We start from the raw sequence: 19,693 nt of genomic DNA, 5'->3' as shown, positions 1-19,693 counted from the left end.
TATATTAATATACTTACTAAATAATATTTACTACCTATAAAACCTATAATATATTAGTTTATATTATCTTTAGCTAGAAAAAAGGTTTTAAATAGTATTATATAGGGGTTTACTATACTTCTCTAAGCTTAGTCCTTTCTAAGGTAAGATAGGTTTAGGCGATAGTCTATAAGGTAGCGTATAGAATAATTAGGTAGAAAAGAGTTATTATTATTAACTAAGAGTATAATAATACTAATTCTATAAATAATAGAATAACTAGTTAATAATCTATATAAGAGATAAACTATTTAAGTTAACTATAATAAGTATAATAATAAAATCTAATATATTCTTATACCTATTACTTTAGGTCCTACTATCCTTTCTATCCCTTCTACTATAAATAGTTATAATAGCGCTACTATCCTAAGGTGCTCTACTATCCTAGATATTAGATCTTAGTGTAATAGTATATTATATAACTTAGTGCGCCCCGCACTTAGCCTTCCTTTATCTGTGGCTTCCCTTATATAAGGAGGATTTAACCTTTATTACTTATAATAAATAGCTAGGTTATATACTTTCTCTACTATAATAGCTCTTATCTTATCTCTTACTAGTAGTAAGGTATAGACTAGGTATACTATAAAGCTAATTTAGAAGTAAAGTATAACTTATACTTTAAGCTATTATATAATAAGATAGAAGAATATAGTATAGAGCTATATAATATCTTTAATATAGATAAAAAAGGCTTTTACCTTAAGGTACTTAGATACTTAAAATAAGTGTTTAATAAGGTATTATATAATTAAAAAGAGGTTACTTTAGCTCTATAAGATAGCTTAATAGAGTAGATAATAGTCTTTACTTATATTTATTTAGATAGAATAGCTTTAAGTCTATTAGTTATCTTTTAATTAACTACTAAAGTACTTTAATTAAGCTAGATAGATATAATTAATCTAGAAAAGTATTAAGTCTTTATTAGTTTATCTCTAACTAACTAGATAAATAATAATATAAGGGTAGCTTAGCTTAAAGAGGTGTTTAAAAGAGAGACTAGATAGAAAGCTTACTTAGGATACTAATTACTACTCCTTAATAGCTATAGATCCTATCTTATAATAGACTTTATTAATTTTTATAATAGTAATAAGATACTTTTAGCTATATTTCTACCTTATATAACCTATATACTTTAACTACTTAATATTAGGATATTTAAGCCCTTATTAAGTACTTATTTAAATAAACTTTTAGTATTTCTTTATAGTAGCTAAGGTATCCTTAATATATTAAAAGGAGACTTCTTCCTACTCTTTTAGAGGGCTTAGAGTAGTACTTTTAAACCTCTAGCTATTAAAAGATTATTTAAAGTTACTAGGATATACTTACTAAACCCTAAAGTTATCCTTAAAAGATTTTATAAGGAGATATTAGATTTAGTTAAAGTATTATATAGGGGTTTACTATACTTCTCTAAGCTTAGTCTATACTAAGGTAAGGTAGACTAAAGTAGTAGTCTATAAGGTAGGATATAGAATAATTAAATAGAAAAGAGTTATTATTATAACTAAAAGGATAATTACTACTAATTCTATAAATAATAGAATAACTAGTTAATAATCTATATAAGAGATAAACTATTTAAGTTAACTATAATAAGTATAATAATAAGATCTAATATATTCTTTTACCTATTACCTTAGGTCCTACTATCCCTTCTATCCTTTCTTTTATAGATAGTTATAATAGCGCTACTATCCTAAGGTATTCTACTATCCTAGATATTAGACCTTAGCGTAATAGTATATTATATAACTTAGTATACCTTATACTTAGCCTTCTTTCCTTTATCTATAGCTTTCCTTATATAAGGAGGATTTAACCTTTATTACTTATAATATTAAGCTTAGTTTCTATACTTAGTAGAGATAATTAGCTTAAGCTAGAGTCTATTATATATTATATAGTAAGGGATTAAAGTAATAAGGATATTAAAGAACTTTAATAAAGTTTATACTATATCTTAGCCTAAAATAGTATCCTTTAGGGAGAGATTAGGGGCCTTAGGGAGGCTCTAGTAATAAAAGAAAGATAAGAAAAGAAGAGCTATACGCTTTAACTTAATAACCTAGAGGATTACTATAGAAGAGCTATTTTCTAGTTACCTAAACATATCTATTAAGCTTAGGATAATAAGGTATTATAATAATAATAAATATAATAACTATAACTTTAAAAAGCTAAGAGGACTTAGCTAAGAGAGTAAGCTTAACTCTATAAGCTTTAAGAGGTAGAAGAGAAGCGTCTTAAGCGTAAGAGACTTAAGGAGGTTAAGTAGTAAGAGTAAGAAGTAAAGATAGCTAAAAAGGAGCGTTAGAAAGTACTTTATAATACTAAAAAAGCTATATAATTAGCCTAAAGTAGTAAATATAAAGCTTTAAAAGCCCCTAGGCCGCCTATAAAGCGTTAAAAGCGTATTAGTATTATTCTATCTTATATAGAGGCTATAAGTATTATATAAGCTACCCTAACGCGTAGGAGCTATACCTAGACAATCTAGACACTAAAAAAATATTCTAAATAAGCTAAAACTTTCGTAAGCCTATATATAGTATAAATCTAGCTTTACGCAATTTTATTATAATTTTTAGTAGCTCTACAACCTCATTTTTATCGCGATATTAGGTGGTAGGGGTGTTTATCTGGCGACTGTGTTCATCTGGTGCACGGACACGGTAGACCGAGGGTGAGCCAGTCGTCAACATCGGGGTTTGTATATGAATGAAGGCGACATAGTACGCTGCAGGGCTTCTGTGAACACCCCGGTATCCATTGCTTGTATGTACAAGTGCTGATTATTTCCATCACTCTCAGGAGTGCTGAGTAGTTATCTGTAGCAAACCACTGCTTGGAGGAATCTGAGGATGGCCAGACCAGTTAGTATGTAGAGATACAGTGGAAGCACCTTTACCAAATATTGACCTGTGGTATTTGTAAGCAGTGAAAGCGCGCACAACCGCGACCGCTCCCATTGGCGGGTGACGACACGGGATGTTTGATGGTCCGGTGCGGCAGTCGTGCTTGAAGGCGACAAAGCTTCCCTAGCTGCGATGTTAGGGGTCATGTGGCGCAGTACGCTGCCACGTTGTATACGTATGCGCGAGTGATCTACAAATTTGGGCTGTTAACAGGACTCGAGAAGTGGCAACGTCTGATGTGTCGCAATCGGTGTTTTCCGAGTTGGGCTGGGCGTGGACGCGTCTCGCGAAGATGGTGGACTGATGGCCCAATCGCGACATTACACACGACAACGGAGCGACTGGGTGCGCAATCCGATGGACGCTCGTGAGCTATGGCGAAGCTGCGACGTGGGTGAATGTGGTGGAAAGTTCAAGACCATGGCACGCCAAGGGCGGACGCGTCGTGTGCGGTGCACAGCCACAGCAAATGACATAATGGCCGCTGAAGGCCGCCCGCCATGCTTCCTTCCATTCGCAGCATAAGCAACTGGCCGCGCTCTTTTCTCCGCAACCCGTTCCCATATACCCCAACTCTTTGCGATTTCTCTCCCCACACACGCGCCAAGATGGGTTTCAGTCTCAACAACCCCCTGCCCTCTTCCATGAGCAGTAAGTTGCCAGCAGCCCACTTTGTTCATGCACCGCTTGCGGTCCGGTGACGTCGCTGACAAGTGCTCTCCCCTCAGGTGAATGTCGCAAGACGGGAAAGATTCTAGCCTCCTTTGTAGACCCCAGACAGTCGTTTGGACCCGACAAGATTATTCCCCCAAATGTGCTCGCCAATGCAAAGGTACGACTGTTCCCGCGCATCCGGCGTCTGTCAATGCTGCCCAAGCAAACGCCGGACGAGCTGCTGACACACATGTCTAGGGTCTCGCGATTCTCACAGTATTCAAAGCTGGCTTCCTCGGCACAGCGCGATTTGGTTCCGGTGTCGTTGTCGCTCGTCTCGCCGACGGATCGTGGTCGGCGCCTACAGCCATCGGGACCATCGGCGGCGGCTTCGGCGGACAGATTGGCTTCGAGCTCACCGACTTCGTTTTTATTCTGAATGATGCATCGGCAGTGCGTACGTTTGCGCAGGCAGGCTCTCTGACACTTGGTGGCAATGTCTCTATTGCAGCGGGGCCAGTTGGTCGCAATGCCGAGGCTGCCGGCGCGGCAAGTCTGAAGGGCGTAGCGGGCATCTTCAGCTACAGCAAGACCAAGGGACTTTTCGCGGGTGTCAGTCTGGAGGGCAGTGGTATTATCGAGCGGAGAGACGCCAACGAGAAGCTGTACGGCCGCCGATGGACTGCTCGCGAGATTCTCAGTGGACAAGTACCCCCACCACCAGCCGCCGCCCCGCTCCTGCAGGTACTCAACTCGAGAGTCTTCGCTGGTGTTGGAGGAGCGCAAAACGTCACCAACGATGCCATGTACAACGACATCCCCGTCTACGACGATTCGCGCGACAACGTAGTATGGCAAGGGCGCCAGGGCTCAGCAATGGGCGAGGGCGTACGCCGGGACCGCACAGGTTCTCTGGGCCAGGGCAACAACGACTACGAGTACAGAGATCGACCCCAGCGCTCGTCCGCCTGGGAAGATGACGTTTACGACCGACAACCATCCTCAGCGCCCCTCGGTCGGTCCTTCTCCACGCGCGCGAACCCCAACGAGACATTCGACCGCATCGACACACGGAACCGCGCCTCCACCTTTGGCGACGACTACTCATATAGCGACCGCAAGCCTGGCCGGCCAACAGCCCCGAAGCCAGTATTTGGACAAACAACGGGTCAGAAGAAGGCGGGCCTACAAGCCGATCAGGCCATTGCCAAGTTCACCTTTGACGCGGATCAACCGGGCGATCTGGGCTTCAAGAAGGGCGAGATCATCACGATTCTGAAAAGGACAGACAACGAGACGGACTGGTGGACAGGCAGAGTCGGAAGCAGAGAAGGCATCTTCCCAAGGTACGCCGCACTCATGCCGAAACGCTGAGTCGTCACTGACTTGTCACAGCAACTATGTCGAGACCGTCTAGGCTCCTCATTCCTAGCGCGCATGCGATATCCATAACGAATCCTCTTGATCGATACAGTTCCGTCGGAAGATACCACAGTTTCCGACCACATAGACTGGTATACCCTGCTTATTTTTATTCTAGCGAACATGTCCGAGTCCTGTTTGAGCGGTTAGCATTCAGCACCTTGCTTGCTTTCACGCATGGGATGGCGTCTTCTCCTTGAATGTTTGTATGCTTGAAGGTTATTCATCCCTTATTCTTGTTGCCATTGTTTGCAGACACATATGTAGCAAAGAAAAGTCAACATTTCAAGTTACAGGAACAAGTGATGTGTCAAAGTGCGGTATGGGGTCTTGTTGGAGTTACCCCAATTTCCGAAAGTGGAGATCGGTCGGCGGGACACCGTATCTGTGACCTCATGCCAGCTCCAACCACGACCCGGCTGTAGCTGCCCCTCCTGTTCATGTCGTTGCGGCATGTGCGCATCGGCAAATGGGTGCCCTGCATCGCTCTTGCCCAGCTTCATGTCGTTCAGTGCGGAGCTACGCTAATATGGAAGGTGCTTAGATCAAATGCTCCAAAGCTACCCCACTCACCCACTGCGTAGTCTCAAAGCTATCAACGGCCTGCCAGCACTGAACGTCGTCACTCCCGAAGCTGTCTATTTACAGTCCGGAACCGCTCTTACGCGCAGCGCGCCCTAGAACATCTCTTCGGACATATCAACCTTTGCGAAATATCGTCAATCAATTTCACAATCATCCAGTCCTGCATTGCACATCATAATGACATCATCTTGGGAGGAAACGGCGACTCAAAAGCGCGAAGCCATCTTGGCCGCTATACCGAGTGAATGGCGACTGGAGAAGTTGCCGTCTGTAGAGGAGCAAGTTGATGTCACCGAATATGTGAAGCAGTACTTCAGTGAGAAAGAGCTCGATATTACTGAAAGCAGCGCGGATGTTATTGCGCAAACAGTGGCTGAGGGAAAGTGGACCGCCGAGGAGGTCACGAGGGCATTCTGTCATCGCGCCGCCGTGGCGCATCAGCTGGTACGTTGCATACCTCGTATGTCGAGCGAAAGCTACTGACGAGAAAGCTGCACTGCCTACATGAGATTTTCTTTGATGCTGCCATCCAAGATGCAAAGGCTCTCGATGCATACTATGCCAAACACAAGAAGACAATTGGGCCTCTTCATGGTCTACCCGTCTCACTCAAAGACCAATTCCATGTCAAACATGTCGAAACCAGCATGGGCTACGTAGGCTGGATCGGTACCTTTGAAGGCAAGAAAGGTACTGGTAAGGAGAAAGTCTTTGAGAGTGAGATGGTGAAGATGTTACGGAATGCGGGGGCCGTGTTGTACTGCAAGACGAGTGTGCCTCATACCCTCATGAGTGGCGAGACAGTCAACAATATCATCGGATATACACTTAACCCAAAGAATAGGCACTTGACGGCTGGTGGTAGCTCAGGCGGTGAGGGCGCATTGATTGGGATCAGAGGATGTAAGTTGGCTTTTCAAACAGCCCCGAGCCTCCGCTCTTGTCAAAGTATAGGGTCAGCTAACACCATACAGCGCCAGTAGGATTTGGTACTGACATTGGCGGCTCCATCCGTATCCCCGCCGCCTTCAACGGGCTATATGGCCTCCGCCCTTCTACTGGCCGCCTGCCATATGAAGGCATGGCAAATTCGATGGAAGGCCAAAACACCGTCCTTTCCGTAGTCGGACCTCTCGCAACCAATGCAGCTTCCCTACGCCTCGTCACCCAAGCCCTCCTCCAACAAGAACCATGGCTTCACGACCCGTTGGTCCACGAAATCCCCTGGCGGGCCGATCAAGAATCCGAGATCAAGTCGGCAAAGAAGCTCTGCTTTGGCGTTTTACGAACAGACGGCGTGGTGAACCCCCATCCACCCGTCAGCCGCGCAATCGAAATGGTCGTCAAAGCTTTGCGCTCCGCTGGACACCAAGTCATTGACTGGCAACCACCCTCCCACCGCACTATCAACGACACAGGTTTCAACTCGTGGATCTACGATGCCGGAAAAGATGTTCGCTCCGCGTTTGCGCTCTCAGGCGAACCTATGGCTCCTCAGGTTTCTTTTTACCAATCGCTTGAAAAGGAGTACACCGCCAGCGAGATCGCCGCTACAAACGTCGAGGTTCGCCGCTTGAAGAAGGAGTACATGGAATACTGGAACAGCACTGTTGACAAAACAAGTACTGGTAGGCCTGTCGATGCGATCATTTGTCCTCTTGCGCCGTTCCCTGCTGCACGAAGGGAGAAATACAAGTACTATGGCTACTCAACGTGGGTAAATACGCTGGACTACACAAGTATTATTGTACCGGTCACGAACGCGGATAAGAATGTTGATAGGAAGGTGGAGGGGTACAAGGCGATCGACGAGCAGGATCAGAAAACCCAGGACGACTACGACCCGGAGATTTATGATGGTGCGCATGTTAGTGTGCAGCTTGTCGGGCGAAGACTGCAGGAGGAGAAGATGCTTGCGGTTGCTGAGTATGTAGGTGGTCTTCTCCACGCGTAGGGAATCAAGTAAGGTAAGCACGTAGTTTGCAAGGTGTATTCTCCACGCTAACAAAACAACAAAGACGCGCCAGCGCTTCTATGTACCACAACGAAGGACTGAACACATGTCATAGGTATCAATGAGTGGAAGGTCTTGCTGCAAGTGTCCCAAGAAGCATGTCGAAAGGGCAGTCCGCCAAGATGTGAAATCGTTGCGCAACGTTCATAGCGCTACCTGGCATCGGGACCAAAAGATCCACAAATCTGCCAGTTGAACAAAATCGTTTCAAGTCCCAAGTGACGGAGCTTACTATCGCGGCATCGAAGCGTACTCTGAGACCCAAACGATCGACCGTCTTTTGAGAAATGAAGTTGTTATCCACTTTTCGAGAGGAAATAACGCAAAGAGTGACAGGTCGTTCTGTCACTTTGGACAAAACTGTTATATTCCGTTTTGTTTTTTGTAAAGACGACATCTCTGTTCGGTCAATCTTTCCTACCGTCAGTGACGACCAAAGGCCCATGGTATGATAATGAACTAACAGTATTGAAGTGAGCGGAACGCTTCGCTGGCGCTCGGAGACGAGGCTGTCCAATGACGGCAGCGGGTAGCAGAGGGGCTGATCCTGCGCTCGCCATGGCCTTTACGTTGTCGCAGTGACATGAGACGATAAGGTATTTACTACAAAGACATCAGTAGCTTCCTTGAAGGCAGCGAAGCGGATACTGACAAAGTGAGGTGGTTGATCTTGTCTGCAACATGTCCGTTAACCTGTAGCGCACTGTCGTGGGCTCTGTTCCCGACCACGGCTGCTATCTGTGTCACTTCTTTGGCGTCTGTAAGACGGCCAATAGCAGATGCTGACGATCCAGCTCTGCCTTTTGAACAACGAGTGGAATGACTGACATCGCTTCTGTAGAAGCTACTCATATCTTGAGGCATAGAAGTCCGAAGTGTAAGGAGCGGGTAGACAAAGGCATTCAACCGGGGGCCGCGCTGTATGTAAATGCTGTCCGAGCAACCCGGCTCATCCTCGTACCGAGAGCGGCATGTTTGGTTCTGAGGGCTCTTACAGGACGCTCACCGTTGATCAACTCAATCGCGGGGATGCGCTATCACGTGGCTTGTCCCGCCATGGGGAACGATTTGCCGCGTCGCTACCGGTCAATTGAGAGAGGTATAGCGTCTCATAAGAACGAGCGCCACCCCTGCCAGACCTTGTCGCACTGATGATGCTCAAGCTGGAGATCTGCCCCACTCAATCCTTCTGTCGTGCAGTAGGGTTCATGCGAACACTCGGGCGCACAGGCTTCCTCGCAGTTACACGGAACCGGACCTTTACCACATCCTCTGCATTGCCGGCGCTTTTGATGATTATGGATTCTAGATAGAGCGCGGCATTGACCAAGTGCTCACCCTCGCATCACGCCGGAAGCAGAAGGCGCGTGGGTTCCTGGCTGGTTGCGACGAGGCTGCCTCTCACTGCACGACATGGGCGATCGCGTAACATTAGCGCAGAAGCTTGTCGACAAGTATCGTCCAAAGGCCATTGAGCTTTTGGTGGACTATCTACAGAACAAGGACATTCGCATGAACGCCGAACAGTACATAGGACAGCACGACCCTTCTCCAGGAGGACTCGATACGGCATTTGAACAGCACCATGGGTCCTTGCCGACACGTTCACACCATCGCAATGTCTCTCAACCACAAGCATCGACCAGGCAGAACATCTCGGATGCCAGACAAAGCGTTTACACTCCACCCACCAGCGCGGGCTCAGTCAAGTCGCATGCTTCGAGCATGACTGCAGCGGGCATGGAAAAGATCTACTTCCTGTCAGTCGATGACGAGGGCACAGATATTCCAGTGATAGCGAGAAGCGCTACGGGGAAACACAATCTGATCAGAGATCAAGTGGCATTATGTCGTGGCCTAGGCGCGGTTAAAATTGAGGTGAACGAGTCGGTGCCCGTGCATCATCCATCCCGTGGTCTCACATGGGAACATGTGAGGTTCGCTGTCAACCTCACTTGGCGTCGTCGCAGTGAATATTCAACGAATGTGGACACCTTCTACATTGTCCCAGCGAGATCGCTAGACTGCGATGTGGTTCTGGGACCCGATGGACCCATCGAAAGTCAATTCCCCTCAGGTTAGTCTACTACTATCTGTCAGAGCCGCATCCAACCACGCTGACCCGTCCAATACACAAACAGACGTCCATGAGGCACACTCACCGCAAGCGCGCTATTCAAACGCGTTTGCGAGAGTAGAAGAACTTGACCCAGCGCCACCCCCGCATGCGTCTATGATACCAACGTCCGCTTATCAACAATCCTCTCTACCACCACATGCCGTCCAACAGGCATATGAGCCCTTGCAGGCTATGCGCGACCATCAACGCATGCACGCGACTGACCCATCTGCTTCGGCCGCCCGCTCGAAGCATGCGGACCGTGATAAACCAACTCAAACGATTACTTCCCCTGTACCTCGAGAAGAAGATCACAGCGGCCAACTTCGTGTGATTGGAATATGGGATAAAACACCTATCAATATGTCATTCGATCCAAGTGACTCGGGCGAAGCCTTCTACCAAGCTTTTCATCAATGGGCTGTAAAGCGAGGCCGTGTTGATGATCTTGACCGACAAAGGATGGCGCTGATGCTCAAGGCAAACAAGAGCATGCCTGACAAAGAGGCCTTCGAACTCAATCTGGAGGAAAGCGAATTAGAGGTGCTCTGGGAAGCAGCTGTGGATTGGATATTGGAACACAAAAACCCAAAGGCCCCACATCTCTTTGCGACGGTAGAATTCGTGACATGATGAAAAGCTTGCATGGACGAACATTCTCATTCCAGATGGAAGAGCGCCTTCAACACGTAACAGACTTCTGAGCATACGGAGATTCTGCTACTTCTAGCACTCCCGCGCCTCCGTTATTATCATCGATAATGTCCCGGACAATGACTGTATGAGATGCACAAAGCACATCTCGAGTTGCGGACAGGATACAAAGAGCCGATATAGACGGAGCAGAAGCGATACGTGCGGTCAACGAGAAGATCCACATTGCGGACGAGATGGCATGAAGCACGGAGCTCGTTCTCACTGAGGACAATGGCTTTTAGCCCTGCCGTGAAGACGAGGAGCATTATGTGGAAGCGATCGCGGCGAAAAAGGGCGTCAGAGAGACGATAAACGAAAATCGTGAAAGAGTGTAGATTCAGTACGATCTAGCGCTCGCTACTACGAAGGCCATCTCAGTAGCCACAAAGTCCGAAGTGCATGGCGATGTACTGTTGAAACACTTTGATTTACGAGAATCAGCACGTATACAGCTGACCGTCATGCCGCCACTTAAAAAGAGAGATGGTCGCGAAAGAGTCGTTGCGCATTGCGAAAGAAGATTCCTGAACGTTCCGCATCGGTTACAAACGACGAGGTCTTGATGCCCAACAGAGACGGAGCATACGTGAAGATCGGCGCATACGGAAAGTCTGTACCAAACAAGAGATTGGTCGCCGGTATGTCGTACGCGAGAAGGCCGCCGACTTGGTGGAAGTACGTTGGGCCCGCCGAATCCCAGAAGAAGCGTGTCTGCAAGGCTGCCATCGTGCGGTCATAGATAGCTGGGTACGACTTCAGCAACCGATCTGCAACAGAAGGAAACGCGCCGCCGACGTGCGGTATAATGAAGTTGATATTCGTAAAATTCAGGATCGTCTGCGTGACTGCGAGATCCTGAAGCACGCGTGCCGTTTCGAAGTAGAACTCGATGTTCCCAGTCGAGTATGTAGTAGGGTTTGCTTCCACCAGCGAGCCGTTTACGCGTATATATGGCGTTGTTGGGTGTATATAAATGATCTGGCCTGCACCGCGCTTGTCCATCGACTCGAAGAAGGGCGTGAAGGTTCGATCGCCAAGATATCGACCCTCAAAGTTGGAGTACAGCGCGATGCCAGCAGCTCCAAGCGTATCGAGCGCATATACCGCTTCTGAAATAGCGTCTTGTGTGTATGGTAGCGGAACGACAGCGTAAAAGGAGAAGCGGCTTGGGTAGGCTCGCGCGTATGCTGCAGATTGCTCGTTGATCAGACGAGCCAGCGCAGCGGTAGCACCTTGATTCCCTGGGTAAGCGTTCGCGCCGGGCGACGAGAAGGCCAGGACGGAATGCGAGATGCCTTGGCTTGCCATGAAATTGAGGTGTGCAGTGACATTCCATGGAGGCGTCGGATTTCCGCCGGCCATGGGAGCGATTGTACGAAACCAGTCAGGTACACAATGCGCTATGGAAGCTCGTTAGAAGTGTACTCAAGGCCTGGGAACAACGCGTACCATGAACGTCGATGATGTTGGTGAGATTGGAAGCATTGCGCTGCGCGAGCTCGGGTGCTTCGACATCCAGATATGTAGCGGCGATGCTTTGGAGAGCAGAGGTCAAAGCGAAGTTAGGAATGGCTTCAAGTTTGATGGAGTCTAGATGGAGTCGATCAGTAGTGTTGCGACAATGATTGCAGGTACAAGGCGAGTACCAGCTCTGGCACGCTGGACGATAGACTGAATGATCTCATCCTGCGTAGGCAATCCACTTGCATAGGCTACGAAAGCTGTTGCCAATGCGAATGCAAGGGGCAGTCTCCTATATGCCTTCATTCTGATGCAAAAGAAGCGGACCCCAGATATCGCTCACAGAGCAAATATCTGAGGAGGATCGTTATGAAGTGTACCTCAAGCGAGTGGGCATGCGAACAAAACATCGGATTGACGAGCATTGTTTCCGAAGCCCATAAAGTTGTTTGGCCAATCAATACTCGGTACACGTGATGCGTAAGCAGTGCCACCGGATGCCAGCACGAGAGCGGTTAAGAGGTGGCTTACGCTAGACCGAAATCTGAAAGACTAGTCACGAGCTTGTGTAACAATGACCTGCTGTGTAACCACGATTGCGATCCTTCCGTACCGTATGAGTCGCTTCCAGGCCCCGCGGAAAAGCGAATGTATTGGCAGGCCGCGTGGGAGTGATCCCCGAGAAGCCGGCCCAAGCAACCTTGGAAGACTCGCTGTTGAGGTGCACAGGCGCAAGACTGATCGACGACTTGTCTTAATGTCAGGGTAATTACCTGCATGCATCGCATTGTGCATGGCATGCCGAGGAAGGACATGATACGCACACGCCTCTTCAGCTCTTCAGTTCGCTCTGCGCATGCTGGTCGACATCATCGGTTCCCGTGCGTTTGTCTTTGTCGAACAAAGACTTCCAGTAGAGGGCCATTTGCGTATTCATCGCACTACCCGCATCCCCTACCCGCATCCTCTAGAAATCTTTCGCTTCGGATCTTCCGCTGTCGGCGCTTTTAAAAGACACTATTCCAGATAGATGGGCATGCTCCAGCGTTTATTTCTATGCACCCTTTCGCGCAGGACAGAGCGCAACAAGCTCTCATCTGCCATCACAGCCGGCTGTCGGTGAATAATTCCAATGCGCGAAAGTTTCTCTCAGTCGGTGTCGCGTCAAAGTGTTCGATATGGTACTCGCTGGGTGGTGGACGAAGACGCGTCCGTCTCCGCGCGACCCGGACTGCGCGCATGTCAGCGCGCTAATGACACGCTACTGTGATGACGCGTCGACATCGACAGCGGAGTTGCGACCTTGACTGCACCCATTCAGTCTCTTCTCTCACCGTAACTAGAACACAGGGCAGGCATTGACTTGTTTGGTTACTGAACTGCGGATTTATGCGACTCTTCGCTAAGAGACGGCAGATTATATCGGCGATACCTTCTCCTGCCCGATAAGCACTAACATGTGTATACATCCGTGGACTTTAAGCATACGAGAGTGTTGCGTCACTTTTCGGTCTCCTGGTGGAGGGCTACTGTATCGCAGTAATTATTAGGTTAAGTTTTAGGGAACGGTTGATTGTACAGCTTTAGTTTTGATCCGCTCAGGCTGCTTCGTTTGAATCACCGCTGTACCGTGGTTCTCAGCGTGGACTTTAAGAATACACACATGTTTGATGCAACAGACGGATCGCGCAGTAACAGACGAATGAGCTTGGGAATGACATTCAGAACCAGGTGGATAGAGTCAAAGAGGTCAGGATACTTGAACACAGCGCAGAGTAGCGCGACACGTCTCGGTGGGTACACAACCATGAACAGTACCCAGGTAGCATATGGAGACAATCCCGGACCTTGATCAGCTCTCGAGCCTGTGTATAATTGATACGGCCGTATGCCGAGTACGATGTGAGAAGTGATCTGCTAGCCTGACATTTACTAGCATGTCGTAGTTAGCTTAGCTTTTCCGAGGATGCTATCGATTGTGGCTATAGAGAAAGATTATAAAGCTCCTCTCTCCGCCTGAACGTCTGGCCACTTACCCTCAGTGAGCCGAAAATCCTAGACCGGATTGAAAGAAGACTCTTCCCAATCATGAAGTTGACTCTTGCCGCCCCTTTCCTCGTTCTCGCAGGCATTGCCCAAGTATGTTCCAACTCCTAGACCTCCCACAAATCCGCATGTTGAGAACATGGCTAAAGATATGTTTAGGCCAATCTCGCTTGCTACTGCACTGGTCCGGATGGGAGCCATCCAGACAGAATCGCCAATGAATGTTGCACTGGAACCACAGGGATAACTTTTCCCGATGGAAAAGATCGAGTGGGTAATTTTGATGGAGCAAACGGCTGGTGTCTTTTGCAAACGGATGGGTTGGGCTTTACACAGAATCAAATGATTGCTGTTTGGGCTGATTGCTGTAGGGCTTCCGGGGGGAGAAATAATGACAGAAAGCCTATCATGTGGGGTGGGAACTGCAGGAATCGCTGAGCGGCAATAACAACGACTTGAACGCTCTATATGCGGGTCCACTTCCATGCGATCAGTCTCAAATCCTCGAAGCAGCGTGTATTCGTCGAATAATGTTATGCTCGGTCCGAGCAAATCGATCTTGTGACGACCTGAAGATTGAATATGTGGACTGACCTGTTTCCAGCAAGTCGGAATCGAGCATATACATATCAAATCGTCTAATAACACAGAGACCGAACCACGTCCTAGGAGTCGTGCCTGGGTATCCATCATCCTAGAGTGTCTTCTCCTCTTGTCGGCCTACCCCCAGCGACAGCATTTCGGATATAGATCGCGCTCTCTGAGCAACGATGTTGCCTTGCACCCGCGAGTCTTGGAGAATCGTGGTGCGGGAGTTCACCTACCATGGTATTTCGGCTCCGAGCTTCTTGATCCACTTCTCCCTTGGCACTACATCGAATGGCACCGTCGGGGCATCGTGGTTTCGGCAAAAGACTGCATCAGTCGTACAGATCTCTATGCATGTACTTCAATCCCGTATCGCACGCGACCGTTACTACCGTCTTGTCGGGTCCCAGTTGCCTTGCCAGTGCAATGGCGGCAGTCACGTTGAGACCAGTGGACGTTCCGACAAGGAGCCCTTCCTCCTTGGCAAGGCGACGACACATTGCACGACCTTCGTCCTCTGGAATTGCCCGCGCATCGTCATAAAGGTCTCTGTCAAGAAGAGGTGGCGTGTATCCAATCCCTACGCCCTCAACGCCATGCACGCCACTCCGCCCCTCGGTGATTGTAGGGGCAGACGCCGGTTCAAGGATCTGAACATGAATTTTTGGCCACCGTTGCTTCAACACTTTCGATACACCCATAACCATACCAGTTGTACCGACGGCAGCGCAGAACTCGTCAATCCCGTCCGGAAACTAATCAATTAGCTCCAGCCCAAGTGCTTCGTAGCCAACAAATGCGTCAGCGTTGTTGAACTGATCGGTGAGATGGTAGGTATCGTCCTGAGCAATTGTCCTCGCACGTTCTATCATCGATGGAATCAAGTCCGCTGTGATGCGACCAGAAGGGCTGTTGACCAGGTCTACATCGGCACCGAATGCTGCCATCGCTCGTAGCTTGTCGACCGCGTAGGCGTTGGACGACACAACATGGAATTTGTAGCCCTTGACGGCACAAACAAAAGCCAGCGATGAGCCGGTGCTGCCTCCAGTAGCTTCTACAACGGTCATACCGGGTCGCAAATCACCTCTCCGCTCTGCTTCTTCGATCAAGGATTTGGCCATGCGATCTTTGTATGAGCCTGTCGGATTCAGCGATTCAAGCTTTACAAAGACCCGTGCGCATCCATCTGGTACAACTCGTTGCAGCTGAACACATCGGGTGCTGCCGATCGCATCGAGGACATTGCCCACGGGGAGTGAGCCAGCCATAGTCAGGCTGGTGTTGGTGGATTGGCGTATGTCCAGGTGTATCGGGTCGCGGATGACCTTTATTGGTCGGGTCGCACAGAGCTTGCCGATTCTTGCGTGCTCGCAGGCGGGGTTGGCACTTCGGCTAGCCTCGGCAAGGGCCGCCGCCGCCGCTGCACGTGCACCTACACTAACACTGACATCTGTCTTCTTGTGCACGGTTGACAATACAATGTCGCGGCAACGCTCGCATCCTTTCCAGGTCTTCTGATACGCGGTAAATGGCAGTTTCTGCGGTTTGCAATCGAGGGTGGTACCTCACGCGCAGCAAGGGATTTCAGTACGCGACGGCAAGTCTCCATCTCCTCTTTTATACGGACATAATACCCTTGTTGACGCCATGAAAGAGGTTGCTGAATGTGTAGGATGATCTGCCTCATACCCGGATCTCTATATCCACGATTTCATGGAGAACGAGGTGCACGAGCCTGTTCTTTACATAGCCGTGTCTATGGATCACAATGCCACGATGGACATGCTGTATCACGTGATGAGCGGCCCATCTCGACTACCACTTGCAACACCGCCAATTGCGTATTCTCATTCAGCCTGCTGTCGCGCTATCGCGCTGACTCTATGAGAGGACCGGCATCGGCTCATGGCTGGCAGCCCGTTCGCACCTCAACGACTGGCCTCAACCTTTGTCGCAACCCTTGTTTCATTTCCTCGGAAAGCTACTTTGTAACAGCAGACTTTTAGTACAGACTACTTACATTAATAGACTGACATAGTGCAAGTGAACGATTAGGCATAACTCGAATCAAGCCCAGAACCCGGCTGCTTTCAGTCCTTCGATTGTCCCTCTGAACCCAACAACTTCCCCAGGATCGATACCGAGCTCTTCCGGGCTGATAAATCCTTCGGTGACCTCCCATGGGTCGCAAGCCTCTCCATACTTGAATTGCTTCGCTAATTCGTTGCCCCAATCACCGTACAGCTTCGTCACCGTCTCCATGCTGACTTCAGCAAACACACAGCTCTTGCCAGTCACTTCGGACCATATATCGACCATCTCCTGGAATGTCAGCTTCTCCAGCGCAACGTTGGCGTATCTGCCGTAAGCTTTGTCACCAGCAGTAAGGGCTTGACGGACCCAGACACCGGGGTTGACAGTCATGTCGCCGGCTACGAGCACTTTGGCACTGGCTTTGGTAGGTAAAGTCTGAATGAACTGACCGGTGCCGGGCTGTGTAATGTTAGTAGGATGCGTCGCATGACGAGGGCTAAACTTGACATACGTATTCGATTGGCTTGCACAATGAGAAGAACGCCATATTCTGGGGATAATACCCAAAGTACAAATAAGTAGTGATGGCAGCAAGCTCAGGTAACTCCTCTCTTATGCGCACGTCAACATTAGCCTTATAGTCCATGTGTGGTGCTTCCATCTTGCCCCAGAATGGGCGCTTGGCACTTGGAGTTGTTGACCAGATATAATGGCCTACAGTACGAGTGGCGGCAGCAGCTCGTGCGAGATTCATGCCATGCTGCTCTTCGATCTCACCACACTCGTGCTGGCTTTTACCCTGGAAGAGCGGTTCCCACCAGTTGGTGACAGCAAATACGGCATGCGCACCTTCAAACGCGGCTCGCAGGGACGCCTCATCCTCAAAATCAGCCTTCACAACCTCGATACCCTCAGCTGTAAGCTTTTTCGCCGCATCAATATCTGGATTCCTGGTAATCGCTCTGACCTTCCATCCGGGGGTCTTCTTCATGACATTGACCACTCCGCCGCCCTGGCTTCCTATCGCGCCCGTAACAGCGATGATCTTCTTGCTATGGTCAGGCCAATCTTTGAGCGTACCAGGCAATCCGCTTTCTTCTCCATGTACCAGAGTGAACCTTGGCTCGAATACAGCCTCTGAGCGCTTCGAGAACGCTCCGCTCTTATAGCCTGGATGACCCCAGTTCACAAGTTTGTGGTGCGCCACTTCGATGGTTTCACCTGTCCTACGATTTTCTTTGTCATCCAGAAAGAGATCGTAGCCGGCGAAGAGTGTTGATTTCATCATCAAATGTTCTGGATGGAAAGCTTTGCTAAAGCCAGGCATAGCTTCAGTCTCGATCGGGCCCAACATCACAGAGTTGACGGAGATGTTATCCTTGGCCAGCAGAACGGGTCCAGTGGTCTTCGCCCACATGGCCGACGCCGCTTCGGCCGCGCAATACTCCGGAAAGGTCTGGCATGCGTACACACCTAGCATGCTACCTGTGGTTATGATCTTACCGCCCTTTCGTCCTGGGTTGTTGCGCATGTAGTGCGTGGCCAGTGTTGTGCCATATATTCGTCCTTTCACGATCACGTCGGTGCAGCTAGTGTCTGGTTCTGGAGGCAGGGTATTAACGGCTGCGTCACGGTGTTTGAAGTTGAACACGGAACTGCGATCGACGAAGCCGGCGTTCGCGATCAAGACGTCCAGACGACCCCACTTGTCCCAGACAGTCTTGAAGAGGTTGACTTGCGATGCGTAGGAGCTTACGTCGCATTGGATGAAGATAGCTGTCTCTCCTGTTGGGTCGATCGTTGATGCGACGTTCTGTCCTTCACTCTTCCGCCGACCGCAAACCGCGACGCAGTACCCTTTCGCATGCAAGTGAGCTGCCAGCCAGGAACCAATACCGCTCTATCAGAGTCTGTTAACAAATTCACCACTTACGTTAATGAGATGTGACTGACCGTGGCACCAGTAATGATTGCGACCTCTCGCTCGTTCTGCGAAATTGAACCCATGTCGTCGAGTCTCGGTGTTCGATGAACAATCGTGGTACGTTTTTCAAGGACAATCTATCATATTTTAAGGAGCGGAACGGTCGATTCTGGCCGCATCGCTCGCGAAATGCTTGAAGGAAGATGCCTGCTTCTATCCAGCACCGGGGAAGCTAAATCTGATGCTCGAAGAAGGAGTGATTGCTTAGTTTTGTCTTCATCCCGAGCCGTTCCACGAAGCTACAGCGATTAGCGCGACTGGGGTTTCTTTATCGCCGTACCAGGTGTTCAGCATGAATGCTTGCAAGAACCGGTATAGGACTTGCGAAAGCTTTCGGAAGTTGACGCCTCGCTATGCAGTCTTGATTACCTCATATTACGAAAGCTTCCACCGCAGAGATTTGTCTTTTTGGCTGTCGCAGGTGTCAATGGCATGCAGCAAGAACCTGGCGACCCCGGCAACGCGGGTCGTTCGCAACCGCGCCACCTTGGCCTTACGGCGCGGTCCATAACGAGCCTGCCCAAAAGCAGTTAGAGCCGCGCTACTTTCCAGATGTGCCCAAATATGACTTCAAAATGCCGGTAACAGGACTTAGTCCGAGCCTCCGAAGGATTGCGTTATACATGTACAGGGGAAATGTTCCTACGCTACCTAGGTACAGAGGAGATTGCGTGGCAGACGGGGCCCTTTCTTGCCGCACCTCTTATGGCCAAGCAATGTTGCTTGACAGTCAAGACAACACGCGGTACTACAGGGTCAGAGACAAGTTATTTTACAGTCCTGCACACGTATTTCAATGCTTCGTTGGTGGTGCGAAAGGTTTGTGAGCGCTCAGACGTGTCGCTACCTAGGTAGGTACGATTGGCACCGACTGCGCTTCCGGGTCGTATATGCCGCAGGATCCGAATCAACCCGCGATACTAATCATCTACATCGACATAGACTGATTATTGATATAACACTTCCACTCGACTTCATACACCGAAGTAGTACCATATGCCAGTGTTGACTGCCAGTTCAAACCTGACGGGCTCACGCGCCGCCTTCTAGTGTTCCAGATTATGACCGAGAGGACCACCTCTTCCAGGATGCAGCGACCCCGAAGCTGTACGTGCATT

At 49.0% G+C, this 19,693-nt stretch overlaps 5 protein-coding genes across 5 annotated transcripts; 2 read left to right on the top strand and 3 right to left on the bottom strand.

Moving 5' to 3' along the window:
• The first annotated feature begins 3,495 nt into the window (after positions 1-3,495).
• ACET3X_001464 (uncharacterized protein) lies at positions 3,496-5,327 on the top strand. The gene is made up of 4 exons (XM_069446758.1): positions 3,496-3,620; positions 3,698-3,801; positions 3,882-4,969; positions 5,019-5,327. Exons 1-4 carry the CDS (start codon positions 3,578-3,580, stop codon positions 5,038-5,040), a joined length of 1,257 nt encoding a protein of 418 aa, XP_069311706.1. The 5' UTR covers positions 3,496-3,577; the 3' UTR covers positions 5,041-5,327.
• A 480-nt stretch (positions 5,328-5,807) lies between these two features.
• Positions 5,808-7,699, top strand: ACET3X_001463 (uncharacterized protein; the record flags this gene model as incomplete). The annotated part of the gene is made up of 5 exons (XM_069446757.1): positions 5,808-6,074; positions 6,122-6,533; positions 6,605-7,497; positions 7,565-7,597; positions 7,649-7,699. 5 exons carry the CDS (start codon positions 5,808-5,810, stop codon positions 7,697-7,699), a joined length of 1,656 nt encoding a protein of 551 aa, XP_069311705.1.
• A 97-nt stretch (positions 7,700-7,796) lies between these two features.
• On the bottom strand, positions 7,797-8,617 carry ACET3X_001462 (uncharacterized protein; the record flags this gene model as incomplete). The annotated part of the gene is made up of 5 exons (XM_069446756.1): positions 7,797-7,829; positions 7,877-8,056; positions 8,109-8,247; positions 8,297-8,337; positions 8,606-8,617. The coding sequence occupies 5 exons, from the start codon at positions 8,615-8,617 to the stop codon at positions 7,797-7,799; spliced, it is 405 nt and encodes a 134-aa protein (XP_069311704.1).
• Positions 8,618-10,930: 2,313 nt separating this feature from the next.
• Positions 10,931-12,226, bottom strand: ACET3X_001461 (uncharacterized protein; the record flags this gene model as incomplete). The annotated part of the gene is made up of 3 exons (XM_069446755.1): positions 10,931-11,859; positions 11,909-12,049; positions 12,106-12,226. 3 exons carry the CDS (start codon positions 12,224-12,226, stop codon positions 10,931-10,933), a joined length of 1,191 nt encoding a protein of 396 aa, XP_069311703.1.
• A 4,398-nt stretch (positions 12,227-16,624) lies between these two features.
• ACET3X_001460 (uncharacterized protein) lies at positions 16,625-18,598 on the bottom strand (the record flags this gene model as incomplete). Its single annotated transcript, XM_069446753.1, has 3 exons — positions 16,625-17,050; positions 17,103-18,491; positions 18,545-18,598. The coding sequence occupies 3 exons, from the start codon at positions 18,596-18,598 to the stop codon at positions 16,625-16,627; spliced, it is 1,869 nt and encodes a 622-aa protein (XP_069311702.1).
• Between the last annotated feature and the right edge of the window lie 1,095 nt (positions 18,599-19,693).

This window comes from Alternaria dauci, chromosome 1 (genome assembly GCF_042100115.1).
Source record: "Alternaria dauci strain A2016 chromosome 1, whole genome shotgun sequence".
Taxonomy (NCBI): domain Eukaryota; kingdom Fungi; phylum Ascomycota; class Dothideomycetes; order Pleosporales; family Pleosporaceae; genus Alternaria; species Alternaria dauci.
Note: the sequence above shows the minus strand (reverse complement) of the source record. Positions and strands in the feature narration are given on the sequence as shown.